Raw genomic sequence first — 27,720 nt, forward strand, 5'->3', positions numbered from 1 at the left:
CCATGTGGATGGCATGCCATCTTTACCCGTTAGGGTGCGGATGAGCTCTGGGTCATGTGCGCCCTGGATGAAGGCAGCGCGAACAAGATCTTCGCTGATATTGCCCAAACTTAGCTTCTTTGAGTTGAAGCGAGTGATGAAGTTTGGCAGAGATTCATCTTCCTCTCGTATGCATTTGAGGATTGTCCATTGCTCCTCGGTATACTTCCGTTGCTGGCTGAAGTGTTGGCTAAACTTCTGTTGGAAGTCTGCCCAGTCGTAGATGTGGTTGACCGGTAGACGATCAAACCAAGCTCTAGCAGCCCCAACAAGCGTCATTTGGAACATGTAGCACCACGTGGGTTCCGTCCAATTGCTGACGGTTGCCCCCGCTATGAACCTGTTCAAATGATCGTCTGGATCAGATAAACCGTCATATGTGCCTATGTTAGGCATTTGTTTGGCACTCTTTGGGGCGATTGCTTCCGCAATGTCCCTTGCAAACTTGGACATTCCTGCATTTGCAACGTTTGGTCTGAACGTTTTGGAGAAGTCTCGTGGACTTCCACCTGTGCTTTTTGGTTCGAAGGCTTGTCCAAAATGCCTTTTCGGTTGGGATTCCGTTTCCTTACGCTTCCCTTTTGCCCTATGGCGAGGGTTCGCGTCGGAGTCGGATTCCTCCGAGTCATCCTCCCAGTACTCGAATTCGTCGGCCTGTTGCACGGAACGCAAGCGTTCGTCCAACTCAGCCTGGAATTCCTTTTGTCGTGCCTCCGCCCATGCCTTAACTTCATCGAGAGTCTGGCGGGGGAGTCTTCGTTTCTCAAACTGGGTATCGGTGGATCCCAGTAGGCGATCATTTACTGCACTTGCCCCAGCTTTGGTAAGTGGGGTAGTGTTCGTAAAATTTACTTCACTTGCCCCGGCTTCGGTAGCCGGGGTAGTGTTCGTAAAAACTGTGTTGCCGGTATTCCCCCTAGTAGCTGGGGTTGTGGTTACCGGAATTTCTCTAACCATCTTTGTAGAAGTTTGAAAAAACTGGAGAAAATTGTAGTTCTAGCTTTATGCACGGATGGCGCCAATGAAGAAACACTAACCGGACCCCGGACAGATTACTGGTAACCTCGGGGTTGGAGAGATGTTTCCCACGAGGGGTTAGACCCTTGGAAGATGGTTCTTCTGATAACCTGCAAAACAGACACCGTGAGCTCGTCACTGAGAAGGGGGGGGTTCCTCCTTGTGACCACCCTCCGGCGTGAGAATCAGACTAGATTGCTCTTTAAATATAAAAGTATATTAAGAGATTGCTAGAGCAGATATCAGGTATAATATGATAATGTAGTAAGATATGATATGATAAGATGAGATGGTCATACCATTTGTGGTATTTATAGCCGAAGGTAGGTTTCCAAAGAGGTATGGCCGGCTGCAACAGTATTCCTGTTCCACCAACAGTAGCCTACGCACGTGCCCTGCTGGTAGTTGGTGGGTAGGTAGCGGCTGATAGTGACCAGGCCTGCTGTATACTATTCCTGTTCCACCAACTGACGGCTACGCACGTGGTATGGCAGTAGTTGGTGAGTAGGCAGCGGCTAATAGTGATACAGTACAGGAGCATGCTGCTCGCCATACTGTATCAGTGAGCTGTCGTATCTCTGATCAGATCTTTCGCCCATACCTCGTCAGGTACAGTAAAAGATCCTTCAGTATACGGACTGGCTTATTTGGGCGGGAGTATTCCCCCTCCCGCCTCTGTGCGGGATTGCTCCCGGCTTGGCTCATTCCTTCAGGTGACACTGAATGATCGAGAGCTAAGTGCCTTGTGCGTGTAGCCATGCTGCGCGGGTGGCCTTCCCTAATGGCTTGTATCCGAGGCTGCGGGGACAGGCGGAGTCCTTCACCATTGGGAGGCATTTCCTGCGGGACCAGCTTGCGTACTGCGCGTAAGGACGTCACGTCTCTGAGCATGGTTGGTCCTGCGGATCCAGTTGGTCTCTGCGCAGACGTCCCTGTTTAAGGTGAGTCTTGCGGGTCCAACTGGGCTCTGCTGGGACCTACCTCTTCACAATGGTTTTCGAACTGTTCGAGTTTATAAATCGTGTGATACGTGTGACTGGCAAGAGATACCGAATGGTTTGGTTAAAGGAAGATGGTATGCTACTAATCATATGTTACCGGATGGTAGGCAAATTGTCATTGGTGGTCGTCAGATGTTTAACTATGAGTTCTTTCCGAAGATGTCGGAGGCTGAGAATGCTTATGATCTGCCGTTTTTGGCTCAAACTAATGACGTGAATGAGAACAATTTGTACCCGTTTGTTTTCCAATATTTGGATGGTAGTTTGTTCATATTCGCGAATAATCGTGGTATTTTATTCGATTATTCTACGAATAAGGTTGTCAAGACGTACCCGACAATGCCAGATGGTCAACCGAGGAGCTACCCGAGCACTGGCTCCGCAGTGCTACCCCTTTACATATAAAAAATGGGATGGTTAAAGCTTATGAGGTTTTGATATGTGGGGGTGCATACAAAATGGCATTTGATCATGCATTAAATGGGAAGTTTGATGAAGCATTGGACACATGTGGGCGGATTAGGTTATCGGATCCGGACCCACAATGGGTTGTGGAGACTATGCCTATGGCTCGGGTCATGGGTGACATGGTGTTGTTACCTGACGCCCATGTTTTGATAATCAATGGCGCAATGAAAGGAGTTGCAGGGTGGGACCTGGGGAGGGACCCAACTCTTCACCCTGTAACTTACCAGCCTGATCATAAGATCGGGACACGGTTCAAAGTGCAAATTCCGAGCACGATACCTCGAATGTACCATTCGACTGCGGGTTTATTAAGAGATGGTCGTGTTCTTGTTGCTGGAAGTAACCCACACGAAAAGTATGAATTCGGAACAACACTTTACCCGACAGAGTTGAGAATCGAGTCATTTTCACCGAGTTACTTGGATCCAACATATTCAGATATACGCCCCGAAATAATCTTGTCCCAGAACAACCTTGTGATGGAATATGGGAAACATATGGATATTGCATTCACTATAACAGGCCCTATGGATCCAAATATGGTCTCGGTGACCATGGTGGCACCACCGTTTATTACACACTCGTTTTCTATGAACCAAAGGCTGTTGGTTCTTGATAATGGTGAGCCCATCAAGGGTGTAGGAAAGGATAGCTATATAGTTGGTGTGACCGCGCCTCCTTCGCACAACATTGCGCCGGCCGGATACTATATGGTGTTTGTGGTACATAAAGGCATTCCTAGTCACGGGATTTGGGCAAAGATTGAATGATAAGTGACAAGAGCCAGGACACTATTGTTTTGGTTTGTACGTTGCTTGCTGTCATATATAGTTTGTCCGGCTTTCAAAGGACCACTCACTAATAGAGTGCAAAAGACGTTTGATCTTTATGTGTTCGTTTATATATATTAATGGAAAAGGCCTGATTTGAAGTTATTAGCGAGTTATACATATATAATTGAATTGAAGACCGCAGTACTCTTTACCTAATATTCATAAAATAAAATGAAAAGGCGATATAAATATATAATGAGATTTCAACCTAAGCCAAAAAAAAAATTCACGGTCAAGCTAGGGTGCCACAATCTGAAATGTGTGGTCATTGTTGGAAGTTTTAACTTTTAAGTGCAAGTGTGTGAATCTATCTATCTATAATATATATAAACGAAAACATAAAAATCTTACGTGTCGTGATGTGGTCGCTCTCTTTTTTTTTGGAGTCACCAGATTTGCTTGATTTTTAAATGGAGGCTTCTCATGCATTTGATCCGAATTCACGGGTATGGGTCTTACCAAACCCAGATATTCCTTAAAAGGGTTATAACATCTCATTAAATTAAAAATTATTCTCACCAAATTATGGATGTGAAAATCCTATAAAATAGGATATACTAAAAATTATTATATGATTTTTTAAAAAAGATATTATATATAATTAATAAACAAATTTATAGTAAAAAAAATAAGCGGGTCTTGGGTCTCACCAAATCCAAATAACTTTTAAACCGGGTTATAACATCTTAGTTATTTGTGAAACCATTTTATCATCAAACTCTAAGTATATTATAAATTTCCTTACAATAAATAAAATTAAACTCAAAAAAATATATAAACATTAATAACGAGTAATGTAAAACAGCCCCGTATTACGGGGGACAAAAACTAGTAATATATATAAACGAAAACATAAAAATCCTACGTGTCGCGATGTGGTCGCTCCCCCTTTTTTTGGAGTCACCAGATTTGTTTGATTTTTAAATGGAGGTTTCTCATGCATTTGACCCGAATTCATGGGTATGGGTCTTACCAAACCCAGATATTCCTTAAACGGGTTATAACATCTCATTAAATCAAAAATTATTCTCACCAAATTATTGATATAAAAATCCTATAAAATAGGAATACTAAAAATTAATATCTTATTTATTTTAAAAAGATATATATATTATTTAAATAAAAAACCAATTTTATAGTAAAAAAATAAACGGGTCTTAGGTCTCATCAAACCATAAGTATATTATTAACTTTCATAAATATTATTTATAATTAAAAAAACCAATTTTATAGTAAAAAAAATAAACGGGTTTAGGTCTCATTAAAACCATATAGCTTTTAAACCGGGTTATAACATCTCATTAATTTGTGAAACAATTTCAAACTATAAGTATATTATTAACTTTCATACAATAAAAAAAATATAAATTCAAAAAATAAATAAATATTAGAACAAACAATATAAAACAACCCCGTAATATGGAGGATAAAAAACTAGTATGTCATAAATAAGAAAGTGGTGAGAGTTTGTTCTATATCGGGTTGGAAATAAAATGAAGAGTGGTTTATAAGGTATAGACTTTACTACTCATTTGAAGCTTTATGATCTGTTTTATCATAAGTCCTATTCGCGTGTATGGGGGCATGCAAATTTGGGTTTTTTACTATAAATTCTTCAAACTCGTGCGGGCCCGCGGACACGAATGGTACTTAATTATGATTGTGTAGGAAATAAAGAAAAAAAAAGTTTTGATTGACTATTTGTGGATGACTCCACTTTCCATCCATTAAAGAGTTTGTTACCATGTTCACCTAAAGTTTGTATTGGAAAGTTATGTAAGGTGCTGAAGAGGTACACGATGGTTGGGGATTTGTATAATTATTATGTAGGGTGCTGAAGAGGTACACGATGATGTTGGGGATTTGTATAATTAAATACACCCAGATGTTAAAGCACATTTTAGCATGACTATCACCAACGATTCACCACGTAGGAGACTTCTCTTGTTCGGGTATGCATCAATGGTTGGGTAGCATCATTTGATCTCTTTGTAGGAATTGCTAGGGCTGTTTTAAAAAAGATTGTGGCTTCTTCGAACTCATTAAAGAAAAGCTTGCTCGAAATTGATTCATTTATAAACAAGCTAAGCTTGAGGCAAGGTAAGTTTGCTTGTTAGTTTAAGCCCAAAGCTTAGTGCTTACTGATATTTATCCAATACTATATAAAAAAATTATTAAACAAAATTAAATATAATTTAAACAAGGTTATTACAAGTTAAACTCGAACTCAATATCATGCTTGAAATGATTCCTTTTAGGAACAACGATTTCAAATTATGGAAACATTTTTTTTTAGTTAAATGCATTTCAAAGATGCGTATATCATACCCAATCGATGGATACTTCATCAGTGAAGTTATTTTGGGGCTTTTGACACCATGAGAATTGAGAAGCATGTTACACGAATGTCGTCCTCTTTGAGAATTTTTATAAAAAAAAGTTAATAAAAACACTAAAGATTCTGATCCACGTGAAATTATGAAATCCAATCATATTTGTCCACGTAAACAGAAAACCACCAATAAGAGCAAAGCGATTGTTTCCCCTTGTATATAAATGTGTTGATGGGTGGAGGACTGAAATGGTATTTTATAATGGCAAGGGTATATTGGTAATTTACTTTAAAAATTGCTACTATTTTTAAGGTATTCTTTATGTATAAATTACTTAACAACAAGTCAAGAACTTAAGACCACCTGTAGTGGCAACCACCCGTAGTGGCAACGTTGCCACTAGCGTTATGTGACGAAAACGCGGGGGTACACTGCCCCCTTACGTTATGTGAAGCTTGTTTTTGGCTGCGTTGTATACAAAACACGGGGGTTGGCACAGAAATAAAAAAAATAGCCGTTGGGTGGGTGGGTTTGGAGCCGTTGGGAATTTAAAAAAATAAATAAATTATATTAATTATATTTATACTATATAAACAAACCAAACTCATTTTTTTTAACACACTCCTTCCACTTCTATACCAATTTATATCTTTTACACTAATATTTCTACCATCATGTTTCCAAACAACCACCAAAATATTCTTGGTTTCGGTCAATATGCCCGTCAAGCCAACCAAAATCCACAACCAAACCAATCTACCGCCCCGACGCCAACCGTACCCTTCCCGCAAATGTTTGACCCGCAAATGGCCGCCTACTTTGCATATCTACAAAACTCTATGCCAAACCCGGTGCCCGGTTTCCAAAACCCGATAGCGAACATTTTTGCCTGTTCGGGTTCCCAACCCGCCCCGGAGACCGAACCCGATGTCGAGTTCGTGCCGGAGACACAACCCGTCCCGGAGACCGTAGGCGGTTCGAGCCAACGCGGACGTTCGAAAAAACACGGAAAGAAGCCCGCCGGCGAACCTCGGGTTAGAAAGATGGTGATCCAGTGGAGTCCCGACGAGTGCGTACTATGTGCTCGTGCTTGGTGCCAGATATCGGAAGATGCCAAATGCGGTAGGTTTTTAAAATGCATAGATATTTTTTTAAATTTCTTATAACAAACATTAAACTTGTAATGTTTTTATTTTTTTAGCGAACTATCAAAAATCGGGGGTATTTTGGCACAAAATTATAGAGAGGTTCCACAACCTTGGCGGGGACTCGCGTCGAGAAAAAGATTCGTTACTGTCGAAATGGGGCGACATAAACACCAAATGCATGGCTTTCCATATGGTTTTCTCTCGGATGAATCGAACTAGGAGTAGCAGTGTCTCGGACGCGGAAGTCATGGATAACGCGTTGGTTGAGTTTCAACATAAGGTCGGCGAGACCTTCAACTACTTTGGCATTTGGAAAGACCTATTGAGGTTTCACCCAAAATGGGGCTTGGTGTTGGATGCCGAAGCCGAAGCCGACGGTAGCCCGAGTAAAAAAAAGTCTAAAACATCGTCTTCGGTTGATCCAGACACGCCCTGTTCCGACGCTCGAAACTTCAACTTAAGCAATAATGACCCCGTGAATACTACCGACATGCCTCGGCCGGGGGGTAGAAGAACCAAAGGCAAAGGAAAGGGGAAAGGGGCCGCTTCGTCGTCGGCAACGCGTTCGAATCCCGAATTGGAAAGCCAATTCCAATTAATGAACTCTCGACTTCAAGATTTACACCAACTTGGAACCCAACGACTTCAAGTAAATTTGGACGCCGTCGACCTACTTCGAAGGAATGAGATAGACAAAGACATCGATGTTTTATCAAACGAGCTATCCGAAGACGACCCGATAGTCCAATCTCTAAAAGCCGCTCGACGAGTGAAAATTTTAGAAAAATATAAATGAGTTTTAGTTTTATTAGTATTATTTATGTTTTTTTATTTTTAATTTGATGTATTTTTTTTAATTTAGTTTAATGTATTTTTTATTTGGAAGTTTAATGTAATTTTTAATTTTATGTTAATTTATTTAAATGATTTAGTATTTAAAAAAACAAATAAAATTAATAATGACTGGGCGTCACGTGGTGCATAATGCCTGGATGTGAAGAGTTATGACTACAACCTGTTTTTGTATAAAACCATAACTCTGACTAGGCGCCACATGACGCATAATCTTTGGTAGTGGAGCTTTATGACTACACATGGTCTAAGAAGGTTAGGCTTATGTTGAGCGTAGGCCAGTGGGCCCAACAGGGCTTTTGTTGAAATCTTGGTGAAAGTCAAATTAGCAAATTTAGTAAAAGTTTGTTTCCTTGAAAACCTCACTTGAACAGCTCATAATTTGCATCATTATTATTGTTTAAAGTTGAAATGAAATATTTAACTTTATATGTTTAAAAATATGAACTTTGTATATATGTTATGATTATTTAAGAGTTAAAAGAATCACTTTAAAATACTTAATTCCATGTTAGATACTACAAACTTAATACTAAATAATGGGACAGTGGTGAAACCAGTGTCGAAGTTTGGACAAAATCGTATGAAAGACTTGACTCAAATCTTCGAACGAAAATGGGTAAATTTACATTACGTATATAAATTTCAGAACAAAAACGGATAAATTTATACTACTACGCAAAAAGAAGGGGGGGTGTCCGGAGACATCTCGGCCACAATAATACTTCGCCCTTGGTGAAAGATGTGCAAGCTTAATGTTAGGTGCACAAAGTGCAGGATGCCATACTCTTCTCCACCCGAGTTACACAAACAACCCCACAGATTCTAATGTTACAAATTGATACCATGATGAATCAACCAATACCAATACACACTGCACATGTTTAAAGCATTTGGTTCGGTTACGTGATTCGATATTTGAGTTTCCTTGAAGGCTTGAAGTATTTTGGGCCTATGTTTTATATAAACTTATTCTACTTTGACAACTCCACAACTTTATAATATGGTAGGAACTGATATCATAATGAACATGTCCAATGCGAACCGAGTTTCTGTCATAAAGCGCGGGTTTTAAAGCAATTGGTTCGGTTACGACGCTATGGGATTCAATTTTTGAGCCTCCTTGAACTATTTTGGGCCTATCTCCCGTATAAACTAATTCTATTTTGGGCTTACTTTATTCCATTTTGGGTCTATAAACTTAAATCCAATTTGGGCCTATATTCCTACAAACGACATTGTTTCAATGAAGAATATTATTTATTGTTATTAAAACACCTTAGTAAAACCTTCCAATAAACCCAATGTGGGCCTACACTTATTCTAAACCACCGTTCGTCGCTTAACTCCGTCATTCGTCGTTTATACCCACCTATTTGGAGGCAAGAATGTTCAACTCGATCAGACCAGTTTGGAACAAAAGAACCATTTTTTAGCATGTATTTCAAATCGGGTCGGGTCCAAACCGGTTTTAGGGATCGGGATTAGAACTGGTAACAACATGACGGATTGGACCGGGTCAGATCTTAACTGGTTTGAGCCTAACCGTTTTTTTTTGGTGTAGTGGGCCGGGTTCTAAACCAATTGGCCGGGCCCGAACCAGTTTTTTTACACCTCTATCTTGAACTATATTGGGGATTGGGCTACATTTTATATAAACTCATTTCACTTTGAGAAGCCTATAAACTTACATCTAATTTGGGCCTCTTATTGGGCTAATTCATCCAAAACGACACCTTTTCACCGAATAATATTATCATTTTTACACCCTAACTAGTGATTTACCCGTGCGTTGCGCAGGAAAATTGGTCTATGACACCTGTACGTTGCAGCACGAGTTAACGGAAATTTGGTCGGTGTTGACCATGTTTGTTATGGTACCGTAACTAAACCTAAAAAATAAATTCTTAAAATAGGAAATCAAAAAAAGTAGCATCACACATAACGAATTATTCGGACGGTAAAACCTGAGCCTAGGCGCAAACTCGGTCAGTATCGCTGATGTTCGTTACGGTATAAACAACGTTGGTAAACCCGAAAAATATTAGTCAAATGCTTCTTCGCCTCTGGTTTAATGCAAACACCATTAATCCCGGTCGATGTGACGTCAATTTTTAATATTTAAAAGAAAAGCATTGTGTCGGGTAAGATGTAACTGGCACAAATTCTATTGGTATAGATGGTGCCGATATTAAATCGTAAACATGATTTAGTAAGTAAAAAAAGACATATTTCTAAAGAAATTCATATGTACAATATTAAGAAATCATATTTTAAACAACATACAAACAGTATAAAAAATGTATCATCTTCTTAAAAAGCGTCCATGACAAAACTATAAAAAAAAATATTTCAATTGAATATGGTGACAAGTAGACTCGAGCAAGCGCAGATCCGTTGAGAAGCAGGACTTGAGGCATTCCCACAGCCATCAGACCAAGACAATTAATTGGTATCCTACCCAAATGATTTATCTTAAAGCTAACGAAGACTATAAAAATCTTGTGGCACGAACTTTCACTTTTACTCTATAGTAATTTACCCGCGCGTTGCGCGGCTTCTAGGTGTTGAGGCGGTAACTCAATAACTCGACGGGAATTCGGTAAGTTTCGGATACCAATGGGATGATGTCAGTCGGTATAACTCGAGCTTTGGTAAACCTATACGTTGTCGGTCCCATGCGTTGAGGAGACGAGTCAATGTAAATTTGGACGGTTCCGTCATGTTCATTACACTTTTAGTTACATTCGTTAAGGTGCCGAAACAAAGACAAACACAAAAACACCAACAATATAAATATTGAGGCGGGCCAATAAGGCGGTGTCAGTCGGTAAAATCGGATGTTGGTAAATCCCGAGCAACGTCGATCCCAGGTAGAGATGGTCAAAAAAACCGGTTGGGGAACCGGTTTGCCGGTTTAAACCGGAAACCGGTTTTTACAAAAACCGGTTTTTTAAAAACCGGTTTGACCGGTTTACAAACCGCCGGTTCGTATTTCGGTTACAAGTTTTAGATCCAAAACCGGTTAACGAACCGGTTAATGGAAAAACCGGTTTTTTTTAAAACCGGTTATTATGAAAAAAACCGGTTATTAACCGGTTATTTTAAAAAAAAAACCGGTTAACCGGTTATTAACCGGTTTCTAAACCGGTTATTCCCAGGCGTTGAGGCGAGTGAGTCAACGTGAATTTGGTCAATTTCCATAATGTTCGTTACGGTAACAGAACTAAAAGAAAGAAACTTGTTCGGTTACGTTCGTTACAGTATCAAAAATAAAACAAAAAAATAAAACATATATAAGTTGAGGTAAACCAATGGGGTGGCGTCGGTCGGTAAAACTCAGACGTTTGTCAAACTCGAGCCTTAAGGCGGTGCGTCTATGCAAATTCGGTCGGTTTCGTCACATTAGTTACGAAACCGAAACTAAAACAAAATAATAAAATTGTCGTTTGGTTGGTCGGAAACATGTTTTAAAACTGCTTGATACTTACACAAATAAAATAAACCATGTTTTAAAAATGTTTGGTAATGACACAAGTAAAAAGAAAACAATTTGGGATTCGAACCTGAGTTAAAGAAAAGAAAATTAGACATTAACAAAGTCACCAAAACCAACAGACTATAAGTGCCTATTGTTATATGTGACTTCACAAAAGTCTAATTATATACATATCTTCTAGAAACCATCCCAAAACAAAAAAAAAAAAAATCCTAAAAGCTTCTTGTGGCGCCGACATTGTATTTTACTTCTATTATTAGATAATAGATATAGATAATAAAACCTCCCACTAAACCAAAACGAATGTTATGCTCCCAAACCCTCTGGTCACTTACCACCGTCATCCGCCGCCGTTCTCCGTCGCTTAACACCGTCATCCGCCGTCTATACTCACCATCATCGTCACCACACGCGCCGATGGGTAAAGCTGCAAACGCCGCACCCAAATCCACTCTTTCGATTGCTAAAGATGAAGCTTATCTTCAGTCAGTAATACCCAAAAGAATCCAGCTGTTTGAGTCCATCAAATTGGAACAAATTGCGAATCTCAAGGCTGTTTCTGGTGACCCAATTAAGTAAGTTTTGAAAGTTGAGGTTTTGATTAATAATATTGACTGGCTTGGTCTGTTACGCATTTCGTCGACCACCTGGTGTGCGTAAGCTAATTGGTTTTGATTAATAACATTTTTGTTATTATTATTATTATTATGGTTAAGTTACACCTTAGCTGATTATTATTATTATTATTATTATTATTATTATTATTATTATTATTATTATTATTATATTTAACATTTTGTTAAGCTCGGGTTCGTGGCTCGCTTGATAAAAGCTAAAAGAGCTTGATTTGAAATGTCTTTAGCTGAGCTGGCTCATTTTTTTAACTGAGCTGAGCTTGACCTAAGCTCAGCTTGAGTCATGGCTTGGCTCGTTGGCTTGATCATAACTTCGTTTTACTAACTCGAGCTCGAGCTGAGCTCGACCTAAACTCTGCGTGGGTCATGGCTCGGTTCGTTGGCTCGATCTTAGGCTTGTTTTACTTAAAGCTCTAACTTGAGCTGAGCCGAGTTGCATCGTTTAATTTTGAGCACGAGCTCGAACCCACCCTGGCTCGACTCGTGCTTAAAGTAACTGTGTTTTTTTTTTATTTTTTATTATTATTAGGGAAATTGGATTTTAGTAATCATAAGTATGGCATATTGGCCAATAATGTTTCATAGTTGCCATTTTAACAATAAAAATGCTAACTGTAATTTCGTTGCATCCTTGTAGCATAATTATCATAGATTTATACTTCATTTTCACTTGATTTGTTTCACGATAATGATTATGAAAGAAATGGATAAACGTATTAGCGAACTCGAGAATAAATCACATGTAAATCGAGGGTAAAGTATATGATGATTACGCTACCGGGATCACACTTTGTAACAAAATTGAAAGTTAAGATTGTTATTGGTCAAAGTGTAAGTATGGATTGTTATTTGCCAATAGGTGATAGGCCAATACGTGATAGTTTGGATTATTAAAGTTTTGTTACTATTATTCTTTTAATTGTAGGGTTATGTTACACCTGGTGTGTAAACTAATTGCGTTTTTTTTAAATATTAGTATTAGTCTTTAAAAAAAATATTTTTTATCTGTAGGATTACATTACCGGATGGGACTGTGAAGGAGGGGAAGAAGTGGGAAACAACTCCTTTTGATATAGCCAAGGAGTTGTCAAAGAGTTTGGCATCGAATGCTTTGATTTCTCAGGTTGGTGGAGTGTTGTGGGACATGTCAAGGCCCTTGGAAAGTGACTGCCAGCTTAAGTTATTCACCTTTGATAGCTATGAGGGTCGTGATACTTTTTGGCATTCTAGTGCTCATATCCTTGGGCAGGTAATGAGTTTAGTGAATCACTTGTGGTTCTAGGACTGTAAACGAACTGAATCGAACATGGTTTTGTTCTTGTTTGTTCGTTGAGCTTTTGTTGGACAAGTGAATGTAGTACGAACACCTAAGCAAACAAAATTTTTGGTTCGTGTTCAGTTTATTAAGGAAATGAATTTGTTTGTGAAGTGTTCATGAACACAAACGAACAAACACAAATGAGCACAAACAATATTATTTAATTTGGTTAACCGAGAATGGTCAGTGTCAAGTTGTCGACAGTTTGGTCTGGCTATCAAGTTCGTGTTGGTGTTTTCGTTAACATTTCTATTCATATGTTAATTTACATATAAATAAATCACATAATACTCTCTCTCACACAGTCACACACACATATATTTGTTTTATAGTTAATAATTTTGCTTAATCTATATGATAAGATTATTAAAGTTATTGAAAAATTATAAAAAATCTTCAATTAACAAACATTAATGAACGTAAAAAAACACAATTGAACGAACATGGCATCTGTTTGTGTTTGTTCATTTATTTAATCAAACGGAATTTCTTGTTTATGTTTGTTCGTTTATAGAGTTGGTGAAATTGTTTTATTTTGTGTTTTTGTTCAGGCTCTAGAACAAACATATGGATGAAAATTGTGTATTGGGCCATGTACTACAAGAGGAGAGGTATGTTTCTGTCATTTTGATGTGGATACTTGATTTCATTTCATGGTTCTTTAGTTATTAGGGCTGTAGATGTGATACTGTATAGTGTCGGTTGATTGTTTAATTAGTGTAGTTGTCTTGTTTTTAATTCAAATTTCAACACAAGTTTTTTTTAAGGAAAATAGCAATAATTAGCAACATGCTTTCACTTTGTTTATGGGTGTGCTCTTTAACTATAAATATTACTAAAACCATTTTAGTTCTTGAAGTTTATTATATCTGGTAATTTCATGTAACTGTCCATGTAGTAATGTCATGGAGTTGTTGTAACAGGGTTTCTACTATGATGTTTCTATGGTGATCTTGGATTGAATGATGATCACTTTGATAAAATTGTTTCTGAAGCGAAGAAGGCTGTTACGGTACTTTATAATTTATATCTCATTCGCATAGAAGTTGATTAGATAGCTTATTTTTAGTTTGATATATATGATACATATCTTTGTTGTTTCATATATCACACGACCAAATCAAATCGCTTAAAACATAAACTATAAGACATTATGCTGTTATATATTTCTTTTCAGGAGAAACAACCTTTTGAACGAATTGAAGTAACACGAAAGCAGGCTCTTGAGATGTTTTCTGACAATAAGTTTAAGGTGATAATTTCTATCTAATATATTTGGGATTTTTTTGGTACTGATTTTTGCATCACATCGTTTTGGATTTAATTTATTATTGTAATTATCAGGTTGAAATCATTAGTGACCTACCTTAAGACAAGACCATCACCGTTTATAGGTGTGGTCCATTAGTTGATCTTTGTCGTGGACCTCATATACCAAATACATCGTTTGTGAAGGCAATTGCTTGCTTAAAGGTGATGTTTGTTAAGATGTATAGAGATAATTTTGTCTGTATATATGCTTATGTATTTCTATTTTTTATATAAATATTAGGCTTCAGCAGCTTACTGGAGGGGAAACAAAGACCGTGAAAGCTTACAAAGAGTTTATGGGATATCTTATCCTGACCGAAAGCGTCTAAAGGTTCTTTTGTTTCAATTACTTGAATGTTGGATTATATGTCAATGCATCAGTCTTTATGAAATGTTTTTCTTTTTGGGTGATATATTTCTGGCTAAATGTGATGTGTAAGGTGGCAACTTTTTAAATGTTTTCATTTACAATTTTAAAATTCTTTTTGCACAAATATGCACCTTTTAATTTTTTTTTTGTATTAATTTTTTTAAGAAGACTTCATGAAACAAAATGTGTCTAGATAGGGAGATTTCATAGGTCGTCGATTTGTTGCCTAATTGATTGTTTAGAAATGAGTGTGTTATTAAACAAAGTATACTGTTAGCACAAAGTTTTAAAGTCGTTTAAAATATTGTTTCAGGAATACATTGCTCTGCTGGAAGAAGCCAAAAAATATGACCATAGAGAATTGGGCAAGAAGCAAGAACTGTTCTTTTTCCATCCACTCAGGTAAGCTGCAATTCCGGTTTTATTTTAAAAGTTAGTGAGAAATAGGTTCAGTTGTTTGAAACGCTTTGAAATTCGCTCAAAGTGTATTCATTGCAATAAACCTCCAAAGTTATTTTATATAAGAATATAGTGTAATTGAAATAATATATATTTTACAAACATATATGACGCACTAGTAACCTGAAAATATTTAAATTTTTTAATTTAACTTTTTATATGTTTCAGCCCAGGAAGTTGTTTCTTTCTACCCCATGGTACTCGAATAACTGAGAAACTAATGACATTTATACGCACAGAGTACCGTAAAAGAGGTTATCTTGAGGTGATTATTATTTCTTAATCTTTGTTTTTTGTATGCTTTGTTTAATATGGATGTTCTAAAATTTAACATACTGTACCATTGCTTTTGCAGGTCACCACACCAAAGATGTACAACATGCAACTGTGGGAAACCTCGGGACATGCTGCTAATTATAAGGAAAATATGTTTGTGTTTGACGTAGGTCATCTAAGTTTAATAACACTGTCATTTTTCATGCATGTTTTATTTTAAAAACAAGAAAGTATTTACACTATGAAATGAACAAGAGGTTGTAATACTATAATATTCAAATACACACATGCATACACACATATCGTCCTAGCAGTACTTAACTACACTGACCATGAACAAACTTTAGGGAGTAGCGTGTGTTTGAAAAAGGTGAATGGTCGTTTAGTCAATTACATGTTGTTACATTATGTTTTATGCAGATAGAGAAACAAGAGTTTGGGCTTAAGCCAATGAATTGTCCGGGACATTGCTTGATATTTGATAACAGAGTTCGTTCTTACAGGGGTCAGTTTTTTGGATTATATTTGTAGTATATGTTTTTGTTTTAACACTATTGTTACAACTGATGTAAACTATAAACTGTTATCATCTTCATTCTACAGAACTTCCACTTCGTATAGCTGACTTTGGAGTTTTGCATCGTAATGAAGCCAGTGGTGCATTGACTGTTTTGACTCGTGTTCGAAGATTTCAGCAGGTAATGCAGTAGTTTTTATACACTAGACAATTATTTGTGAAATATTGGTGAAAGTTAAAAACTGGTTTTGTTTATTACTTTATTTTTTACTTAATTATTTAAAAATTTAATAGTAGTTATGAAAAACACTTTTATTTGAATACAATTTTTTTTAAAACCATAGTTAATATAGTACTCATATTATGAGTCTCAGTGAGCTTATTACTATTTTAGTAATGTTATTTGTATAAATTAGTCTCTTTTTAAATTTTCAATATGATTCTATACGATACTCATTTTATAGGTCTCGAACTCTCATTGAGAGTTTTACATAGACGATAGTGTTACACCATTTTGGTATCTTGGATGTTGATGGTCTACATCAAATTTACACTATTTTGATGTTTTTGTTACTTGATATTGTATGATACACGAATTGTTATTTCTATGATCTAACCATGTTTTTTTTCTTAGGATGATGCTCATATCTTCTGTAGAGAATCCCAGGTGAGATGAAATTTACTCATAATACTTAAAACTTGTCAACATTTTCTTACACTTTTTTGACCTTTGTCATGATATATGCAACAGATAAAAGATGAAGTGAAGAGTGTTCTAGAATTCATCAACTATGCTTATGATATATTTGGGTTCACCTTTGAATTAAAGCTGTCAACAGTATGTGCATTTAATCCTTTCTTACTGTTTGTAGCTTATTGTGTATTTCTGTATTTTCGAAAACACTACCATTGTTCATACGTATAGACTTTATTTCGTACTGATTGACGTAACAAAAAAGAAATTAACATAAAGTGTAAACGGTATTTTTTTACTATGATGCATATATTAGCTATATCGTGCTGGGAAATTAACTTTGATCTACCTTTTTATAACCTTCATACAGCTGTATATATGTTATATAAATTTGTTTGGTTATGTAATGTGTAGAGGCCAGAGAAATATCTTGGAGATCTGGAAACATGGGATAAGGCTGAGAAAGCACTTGCTGATGCATTGAATGAATTTGGGAAGCCATGGCAGGTTATAAACCAAATTTTTAAATATTAAGTATTCAGTTTTAGAATACATACATACATCATACATATTATGGTGAACTAACCTGCTAGTTTAATTTTTCTTGATAGATTAATGAAGCAGATGGGGCCTTTTACGGGCCGAAAATTGATATATCAGTTTCTGATGCAATGAAAAGAAAGTTTCAATGTGCAACTTTGCAGGTTCGTTTCTACACGTATTATTATATGTTATATTTATTTGTTCATAAGAGTTTATTTATTAAACTAATATTATATATTTTTTTCTATAGTTGGACTTCCAACTTCCACAACGTTTCAATTTAACTTATTCAGCAGAAGATGAGACTAAAAGGGAGAGGCCCGTTATGATACACAGAGCTATATTAGGGTCGGTTGAACGAATGTTTGCTATACTTTTAGAACATTATAAGAGAAAGTGGCCTTTTTTGGCTTAGCCCTCGCCAAGCAATTGTTTGCCCTGTTTCTGACAAGTCCCAAGTGTACGGACAACAGGTACTTTTTTGCAAAATATTAACGATCATTGTTAAAATATTAGTTAAGAAAATGAACATTTTTATTTATTTAGTCTAATATCTTTGTTTTTGTTACAATCCTAACCTTTTTGCATTTAAACGGATCATTTGGGTCGTGTTTTTTTTATCAATGGATCAAAACATGTTGAATATTGACTAAAATATTTTTTTTTTCACTTAATGCAACCTCTCTAGTAAATTGTTTTATTCAATATAAACTTATTGTAAGTGTTTTTTTTTTGTTATAACTAACTTCTTAGCACAGTTATTCAAACGTTTTACAAAGGACAAAAAGTGGCAGGTTGTTGAATATTTAAATAGGTCACTAGAATTTTAAATATGTTAGCATTCAACGTTTTTAACATAATCAGAAATTTTTATAAGGGCGAATTCTGAACAAGTCTCATGCACTTTTAATCTCTAAAATATGAGCCCTAGAATTCTTTGTTTGAATTATTAACTCCTAAACTTTTAAAGCGTAACAATAAAGTCACCGCACCTTATTTTTACCAAAACCAATGTGCTTTTAATCAACTTTTTGTTGTGTTTTTAGTTTTCAAAATTTTAAGTTCAATGGCTAATGTTTAAATCGAACAAAAAATACCTTGGTTTTTTTTATTTTTTTAAAATTAATTTCTCTTGAATTGATGATGTTTTTGTATTAATTTGGCAGGTGAAGGACCAGATTGAAGAAGCTGGTTTTTATGTTGATATTGACTCATCTGATCGAACAATCCAGAAAAAGGTATTTTGGAAATTCTTTCCACTGTTCTATTTAGGGAGTGTTCGGGATAGGTGAAACATATATTTTTCTCTATTGTTTTTTAACATACACAACTTTAAACTGCCAAACACTCTCAAAGCAGCTTAGTTGCTGTTTCAAAACTGAATATAAGCCGATGAAAAGATCATTGTTATTGCTGCTATTATTATTATTAATTTTATTTAATTATTAAATGGTGTAGGTACGAGAAGCTCAGTTGGCGCAATACAACTACATATTGGTTGTTGGTGAAGAGGAAGTCAACAATGGGAAGGTATGTATCTCTCTCTCTCGTCACAGTATGTAGCAGGATATTAACGTGTTGGACCAAAATACCCTCCAAAAGCGCACAGTTTGTAGTTTTTATTAGTGATGTCATACGTGAAGGCTACCTATTCATTGGTCTTTTATGGGAACTCTCGTATAGAAAGTAATTTTAAGGTCAAGTAAGTATTATTGCAAAAAATTCCAAGTTACTGTTAAATGTTTAAAAAAACTTGTTTTTATAAATGAAAGCAAGGGTATTTTTCTCTTTCTGAAAAATGACAAATATGTTCTAGTTGTTTTTTTTATTGTTGTTGTTGTTGTTGTTGTTGTTATTTTTTTATTTTTTTATTATTATTATTATTATTATTATTGTTATTTTTAGGGGGGGGGGGTATCATTGCTTTCTGATCAAAAGTAGGTCTTTAAAGTAGTTTCAGCTAATTATAAGATCGTACCGAAATCGAGTTTCTAGAAAAGTGGCTAACATGGCGAATACCGTGCCAAATTTATCAGTACGATACCTGTTACAAAATCCTAATCCAAATTTATCAGTACGATACCTGTTACAAAAAAGCGAACCAAATTTTTTGGACCAGTAGGTACCTAATACCATACCAAATCTATCGGTATGGTACGAGTATGGTAAAATGATTTTGGGTAAAAAAGGTATTTTGGATTAAAGTATTGTCTTTATTTGGGAAAGGATCTTATATTATAGTTATACAAATAATTACGAGTTGAACAATATTAATTTGCAGGTAGGCGTGCGAGTGAGAGACAAGCAAGAACATTCGGTGAAGACAATTCCAGATCTCCTCAAACATTTCAAGGAAGAAGCTGCAGCTTTTCATTAGTAATGCCACCACATACATATATGGAAAAGCTTGAATGATAGATTTTTAAAAGTATGATTTGGTATTTTGTATTTTGTTTAATTTAAAAATCTGAAATCTTTTAACAGTTGCCACAAAGTTTTATGATTGTTAGGTTATTCAGGAGTTTGCAAATTTAGTATGTGGAATGTTATTATAATATAGTAGTTATGATTTGATGGACTGTTACCATATTTTTTCACACATTAAGAATAGACCTATTAACATGTAAACCAAAGACTTAGAGCAAGTAACTTTATTTACACATGTATTAGGTTCTCAATTCCATTTCTGTATCTATTCGTTTTCAAACATGAGTTGTACTATTCACTACATGATTTTTCATTCGCGCCTCCTTTGTTGGATTCATGACCCGCAAATGCGTCCTCATGGGCCATAGCTTGTGCCTTCTTTGTCATAATGCATTTCATCAAAAACAATTGGTGGGAATAAGAAATATCTTGAGTACTGTTTAACTATATTACCTAAATTGGTTGCGTTTTTGTTTCCCTTATTCTTCTTTTTCTTGCATTTCTTCTTTTTCTTCCCTGCAGTAGGTTCCACAACCTCAACAACAGACTCTACAACATTCGTAGTTAACCAAATAAGTTAAAAAAGGGTGGAACAGCTAACTAACAGTAATCCGATTGAAGTATTTGATTAAATAATAACATAAGATGATATTCTGTCACTCCAAATATAGTTTCAAGACTAATCAGTTACAAACCTAAACCCTTAAAAATAATATTTCTGTCAAATGAAGTATAAATTCTAGACAAATCGATCGATAAATCACAATCAACTAAGTTAGTTATCTACAATATCCACATTAACCAAATCAACAAACTAACAATCTGATTAAAGTATTTGATTAAATAATACCATAGCCAAATATTATTATTTCATTCCAAAATTATAAACCTAATCCCTAGAGAAGAACTTTTACAAAGCTAGACAAATATTTTGTCAACTAAAACATCAATTCTAGACAAATCAATCAATAACAGATGTGAACGGAGTGATCAATCATAAATATAAATCCCAGAGAAGCAAATATACAATAATATTCTGTCAAATGAAGTATAAATTCTACAAAAATCAGTCAGTAACAAATGTGAATGGAGTGAATTCTAGACAAATCAATCATAATCATTGAAGAACATGCAAAAGTGAATCCGATTCATTTCAAATCGAAACGTAAACGTAATTTTACCATTCCCACTTCGTTGAACTTCAATTGTTGAAGAACCTGAACCTCCTCCTTTTGCTTTTGCAGGTATCAAGTTACCTGTCACATTAACATTGAAGCAAAATTATTGAAGATCAAACTGCATGCAATAGTTTATGCACATTGATATATAAACCTAATTAATTCACACAAATAAGTCAATAAGTCACAATCAACAGGTTATCTACAACATCCACATTAACCTAAATAATATTTTGTCATTCTGATGCGAACTACAATTTTTGAGTTGATAGTAACAACTGAAACTAATGATCGATACTGAGAATCAGTGGTCGATCACATGATTAAGAATCTTGAAGTTACAGGAATACATGTCTAAAACATGTTAATAAAAAAGCACGCTATGTGATTTTTTTATTTTTTAAATAATTGCAATTTTAATAGGTTAGACTCCATTTTTCCTTATGGCTATATGAAACTTAGAAGTGTCTTAAAGAAATGACGTATACATTAGTTCGTATTCCTGTTTGATAGTTGTGTTAGCGCGTCGTTTCTAACCAGTTAAATACGATAAGACCCGAATTGACAACCCTAGTTTGGGTGAAGCATTGAACCGAAGATCTAAGGGGGGGGGGGGGGTAACTTTCTTTTAAGTTGATATTCTAAATCAGGTAAATTGCATTTTAATAATCCCAACTTAATGCAGTTAAGTTTTGATGGAGCACCGTTTGTAAACTTTTAATTATGGCGTGTAAACTTTTAATTAACAAAAATCAAGCTGTTTGGAGCACTGTTTCGACGTAAGTTTTACATCAATCGATTCGTGTCCTCATTCCGATCGAAAGCCCTAAAAAATCAATTTGAAATTTGGAAAAAACTTAACGTCGTTAAGTTTTTTTAACAGAGGTTCAATGAAAACAATGTGAAAGTTGGGATCTGTGACAACTATTTTTTAAGTTGGGATTATTATTGGCCAACTGCATTAAGTTGGGTTTATTAAAATTCAATTCACCTTTAAATTATAGTTAAGTTCATGTTTTTTAAATGTTTGATGTAAATCAACGGTCACCAAACATCGTCGGTGCAAAGGATCAAACCCGGTCACCTGCGTGACAACGCGGAAATCTTGGGAAAATTGAAATCCTTTTAAGAAAATTGAAAATTTTTTCAGGTAGCTCAATTGTACTTGAAAACTTAATCATACAAAAAATAACATATTATGTTTTTGTTCATATGGAAAGGTACCTCTACAACGATCATCAATTCCTTCATGAGACATGTGTAGAGACAGGGAAACAAATATATGAAAAATCGTATATCCAAGACAAATATATGAACACATATATGCAGATCTAGAGAAAAACAAAGTATCGTTCATTGTCGGTCCCATAGATGGCGCAAATATATAAACAAATTCCGGCCATCAGAAGATCAACATAAATCATAAATATTCTATGGTTTTGGTTAAGAGAAGACGAGATGTAGTCTATATGTCCTTTACTATCGTGGAGCAATTATGTTGATCTCTAAGATGGTGTTTGGCTAAGCTTATTTAACTCCAAAAGTGCTTTTGGCGAAAATGTGTATCGTTTGGATTAGTTTTTGTGTTTACCAAAAAGTAGGTAAAACGACCAAAAAGACAATCTTGTATATTTACTAGTTTTACAGATAATAGAATGGTGAGTATATTTATAATTTGGTATTCTAAAAGCAAAAAGCAAAACAAAAAGTTTGGATTTCTTGCTTCTGAAACTATTTTTTTAACACACAACAAAAAGCAAAACCTAAAAGTATTTTTTATAATATTTACTTATTTGATTTTTGAAAATCAAATACGCAACTTTGAAAAGCTCAACCTAACACCCTATATGGTAAAGGCAGTCATGGATCTCCACCATTGGTTATGTTGTAAAGTAATAATAGGAAGGGTTTTTTTGGGTGGGGGTTGGTGGGGAAGATGAACATGCATTAAGTTGTGGTGGAGCCTTGTATTTATAGGAGGTAAGTGAATTTTACCATAGTGGGCCATTTATAACTTGGGCTTTGCAAAAATTAAATTATCATGAATTGGGCTTGACATATTGTGTTTTGTTCATTCATAAGGGCACCTCTACAAACAATTATCATTTATTCATATCACTAATTGGGTGAATAGTTACGCAATATGCGTTCATGGAGTTGCATGTGGTTAAGCAAAACTAATACGAACTTAATTGATTCCCCTAGTTGTTTATAAGTCCGATACAACACCGGATAGTGAACAATAAGAGACATCTAAACGCCTTAACATGGTGCAGTTAATCGAAGATAGTATGGATTATGAAAAGAGTGTATAATCAACATGCAAGAATTGTATAAGCACTTGTATATAGTACTAATCAGATACAACAAAGAAGAAAAATAGAGTGTTTTACTGTTATGTAACCGTTTGATTTGTCGTAGTAATTATAACATATATTTAATATAGTTCTCACAATTATTTACTTCAAATTAGTCTCGTATTAAACGACTAAGTATATAATAAAAAGATTAACTAACAAATGATTAAACTAATACATAAACTGAATTCTATTTATTAATTAAATAACTTAACTTAATCTACCTATTCAATACCTATTATTGGTCATGCAACTTGTTACATTTGAATCATGATGTTGAAAATGATGATGGTGACCATAAGATGACATAGAACTACTACACTCTCCCACCTCTTTAATCTCCACATCTTCCTCTTCCACCAATTCTTTCTCTGATGCCAGTCCTGCCTCACAATTAGGCAGAGCTTCCATCGAAGATGAAGAAACTGGCACAACTGAAGGGAGTTTTGATAAGAGAGCCTCAAGGCTGCTCATGGATGGAGCTATGTTCATTGGTTGATTGTAATCGTCGGGTAAGTCTCCGCGGCCATGGAAAGGCCATACTTCCGGGATATTGTATCCTTGTGATTTATAAGAGTACATTGTGGATGATGGATGTGGTAATAATACCCTTGGAATGCTCTCTATGTAGCCCAGTTTCTTTCTTAGCATCATAACATAGCTTAAATCTTCAATCACCTTTTGACACAAAAAGATGAATGATATTATTATATCATTGTGTTTTAGATTGCTTAGCAAAATTATTTATTTATATTTGTAATAACCATGATAACCAACTTCAAATTAAACTGCTTATTCAAAAGTCTATTTTGCACAAATAAATAAATAAAAGTCTAGATAAACCAACGTGTAATTTTATTTCGTTACTTGTAAAACTATAGCGTAATAATCAATCACTATATTGTAATGTTGTAGTATAATAATTTTATTACACTAGTTATATTTTACTCCGTATCTCATAGTGCAATTACGTTATTCACCATAATTATCGAAACAAGGCCGTCTTATTTCCTCTTTGCTTCGCACAAAAATTTTCTTTGTATTACATCATATATGTATACACACAAATATATATATATATATAGAGAGAGAGAGAGAGAGAGAGAGAACCTTGTTAATGGACCCTAGTTGAATAACACCTTCTTTAACAGCAACCAAAGCAATAGTCTGAAAATAAACATTTGAGTTTTTTATTTAGATATTACATATAGTAAACTCCATATAAGTATTGTACAATATTGTGCACATTATACATGATATATATACCTTTATACCAGCTTGAAATTGAGACTCCCATGTCCTAGGATACTGTTATTCAAGCAAATATAAAAGGTAACTATAAACAATGATCTTAACTATTGCAAAAACTCAAATAATGAATTCTAGGTATATATACATGCTACGTGAGCAAATTAATTTAAAATTACTTTTTATATTGAAAATAATATGTTTGTTACACATCTAAATAAAACATTATAATATAAACATATCCATACGAGAACACAGTGGCCATAATTAATAAACATATAATGATATGTTATAATTAAGAGACATAGTTCACTAATTAATATGCAAACCTTGTACGTATGAAATTGAGAGCATTTAATCATTGTTCTTATTTTAAGTAAAAAAGAAAATCATATTTTTAACCCGCGCATTTTAGTATTTAAATTATTTAAAGCTTTTAAACATTTTTTCGTTTTAGTAACGTTTAAACTGTTTATCAGTCATACGAATGGAATTTAGTCATGAACTGTTATATATGCATTTGTTGAAATATTTAAAATTTGACCAAAACAGTTTTCACACAAATAATTATACGAAATTCTAACTATTTACAATCTTATAAACGTGCTTGAAATTGTCTGAAAAAAAATATAAAAAACGTTATGTTTGAAAAATAAAAATAATTGATTGGGATTTTATATATATGAAACTTGATAATCTGCTTCAAATCTAGTAGAAGTTTAAATTAAAATTTTAAAATTATTGTTTAAGATTTTAATAGAAAACCAAAAATAAATAATTGAGCGTTTATAAGAAATATTAAATCTTGACATTCCTTAAATACAATAACAAAATTAGATTATGGATTTATATTTTATTATCACTCAACAAAATCCATATACCTTCAACTCTTACATCAAAGCTGTAACCACAAAGTGTGTTCATATCAATTAAAACAGTTAAATCACATACAACATAATGGATATTAATTAAGCAATAATAAAATAAATAGTAAATTTTGTTTTTTTACTTACTAAGTCTGTTGAGTTATTCCAAGTAGACAAGAAATTAATTTCTTGATCACTTGGCTCTTTAAAAATCCACTTATGACCATGATCTGCTGCAACTTTTCCAATTAATCTGAAGAAAAAAAAATTAAACAACATATCATGACGAAGTTTTATACGATGTTTTGAAAACCGGATCAAACATACTTAACCGTTTATGGACACAACATGTCTAAACTAACAAGTTTTGATCGAAACGGATTAACATGTCAAAACATATCAAAAACCGTATAATTATTAAGTATAATATTAAATTCCCAAGTACCCTTCGCCATAATTGTAAATTTCATGGGACATCTTGAAGAAAAGCTCCGGTTGAAGGCCAAGGTATTGTTGGTATTCGTGGTTTGCGTACGCCATGGAGTTGGCCGAGCTTGTCTCTCCGGCCGTTAAGGCTGCAAAATTGCAAAAACCATCCTCCCATGCCAATATCCTATTTATTTAAAAATAATAATAATAGTACTAATTATTCATTCAAACATAAAAAAAAAGTAATCTAAATAGTTTACTAAGAATTAATAAGTTATAAATTATGATACAAATATATATATGACAATAAGTTGGATATATTATAATAGAATTTTAACTTACCAATTTCTTCTATTGCCTCTTGACCTATCATATACTCCTCCTTGAGTATCCCATCTGTAATTAATTATTAATTAAGAAAACATAACTACATGAGAGGCATAGGGATACAAATTGCATAATTTGTATAACTTAAATTTTTATGGGCTTAGTTAATTTATATTTAAGGTTCACAAAATGTAAAATAAATAAATAAATAGCTTACTTGGGTGGAGGGTAGTTTCTAGGCAAGATTCTCCAAAAAACAGCATAAACCCATTGTGAGTGATTTTCATGGATGCAAAAGCTTCTTAATGTATGTTGAAGGAGATGAGTTAATGTTGATTGGTTTAGTTGCTCCTCCATTCTCTCTCTATATCAACTTTATCTCACTAAAACACAAAGTTGTATCTATCCTTTTCTCTTTAAGAAGTGAAACTAAACCAAATTAAACCCTCTTTTCCCTCTTTATATAATGTCTCCCAAAACCAGTATAATATAAATATATATACATATAAGGGTTGAGTTTAAATTAATACACAGACTTCTAAAACTAGAAAGTCGTAGTATTAGAACCGTCTTGTCAAACTCTATGATATTGAATTTTAGATTTTTACTTTTCGATTTATAGCTTGTAGATTTTAGAAATTTTAAAGGAGACTTTATGTTGTGTTACTGAGTCAGATCATTGTGTCTTTTTTATTTATCATTGTGTTTTTTGTTTATTTTCGTCACTATGTCTTTTTTCCTCGATATTGTGTTAAAATTTTGCTTGACACTGTGTTATATTTTACGATCCGTTATGTCTTTGTACCCTTCTTAGATTTAAGAGACGGTGTAAGATAACCACGTACCCTATGTGTGTGTGTGTTTTCACACAAAAAACAACTCTCGAGGTTCTCTCATTGGTCAACTCTCTTAATAAGTGTTGGCTTGACTGACATATATATCATTTATCTCTATATATGTACAACATACTACACACATATTGACATATACTGCCGTGCTGAGAATCATAAGGTGAATTCAGAGGAGGTTGTCTTCATTTTTGTGACTATATGATATTGATATACATACATGCAAACATATATACATGATAATATGCTAATATCTAATATATATTAGCTACATGCTTCTTTTGTCAATTTATTACATGTTTCACACACATGCCTAAGGTGTATGTACGTGTGTGTATATATATACATATGATTTTTAATGATCATGAAAAGGTCATATATTATATCTTTTGCATTTGATACATTTTTTTTGAAACTATTTTTTCTTCCATGATCATTCTCAAATCTCAATCCGACCAACCATCTTCATCTATCTTCCGGCTTATACGATTCTCCATCTTCTCTCGGCCCACTTTTCTTACACCCTCGAGCCCAGTTAATCCCGAAGCATGATACCTAGATCAAATGGTCTACTACGTGGTACTTTGTCAACTAGTTTGTTCCTATCAAAAGTTGCAAGTTCAAGACTCATATAAAGTGGACATTAGATGAATTATAGAAGTAACTAAGATGTTTTTTTTTAAATTTATTAAATGGTTACAACAAAAATACACTTAAAACATGACAC

The 27,720-nt window shown here is 34.5% G+C and overlaps 1 protein-coding gene and 2 pseudogenes across 2 annotated transcripts; 2 read left to right on the forward strand and 1 right to left on the reverse strand.

Moving 5' to 3' along the window:
• The first annotated feature begins 2,147 nt into the window (after positions 1 to 2,147).
• LOC143543691 (aldehyde oxidase GLOX1 pseudogene) lies at positions 2,148 to 3,295 on the forward strand (annotated as a pseudogene).
• An 8,198-nt stretch (positions 3,296 to 11,493) lies between these two features.
• Positions 11,494 to 19,757, forward strand: LOC143543719 (threonine--tRNA ligase, mitochondrial 1-like; annotated as a pseudogene). Its single transcript, XR_013137130.1, has 20 exons — positions 11,494 to 11,765; positions 12,837 to 13,074; positions 13,695 to 13,754; positions 14,067 to 14,155; positions 14,321 to 14,395; positions 14,488 to 14,616; positions 14,696 to 14,785; positions 15,138 to 15,226; positions 15,452 to 15,548; positions 15,639 to 15,725; positions 15,980 to 16,064; positions 16,163 to 16,257; positions 16,711 to 16,743; positions 16,828 to 16,914; positions 17,185 to 17,277; positions 17,382 to 17,474; positions 17,564 to 17,786; positions 18,480 to 18,551; positions 18,772 to 18,843; positions 19,595 to 19,757. The product of XR_013137130.1 is annotated as a threonine--tRNA ligase, mitochondrial 1-like (transcript).
• A 3,711-nt stretch (positions 19,758 to 23,468) lies between these two features.
• On the reverse strand, positions 23,469 to 26,551 carry LOC143543704 (protein RICE SALT SENSITIVE 3-like). Its single transcript, XM_077035964.1, has 7 exons — positions 26,363 to 26,551; positions 26,161 to 26,214; positions 25,835 to 26,002; positions 25,537 to 25,642; positions 24,542 to 24,583; positions 24,386 to 24,442; positions 23,469 to 23,953 (listed from the first exon to the last, which is right to left on the reverse strand). The coding sequence occupies exons 1-7, from the start codon at positions 26,500 to 26,502 to the stop codon at positions 23,504 to 23,506; spliced, it is 1,017 nt and encodes a 338-aa protein (XP_076892079.1). The 5' UTR covers positions 26,503 to 26,551; the 3' UTR covers positions 23,469 to 23,503.
• Between the last annotated feature and the right edge of the window lie 1,169 nt (positions 26,552 to 27,720).

Source organism: Bidens hawaiensis, unplaced genomic scaffold (genome assembly GCF_021521415.1).
Source record: "Bidens hawaiensis isolate Kalapana, Puna unplaced genomic scaffold, B.hawaiensis_p1.1 tig00013251_1, whole genome shotgun sequence".
Lineage (NCBI taxonomy): Eukaryota > Viridiplantae > Streptophyta > Magnoliopsida > Asterales > Asteraceae > Bidens > Bidens hawaiensis.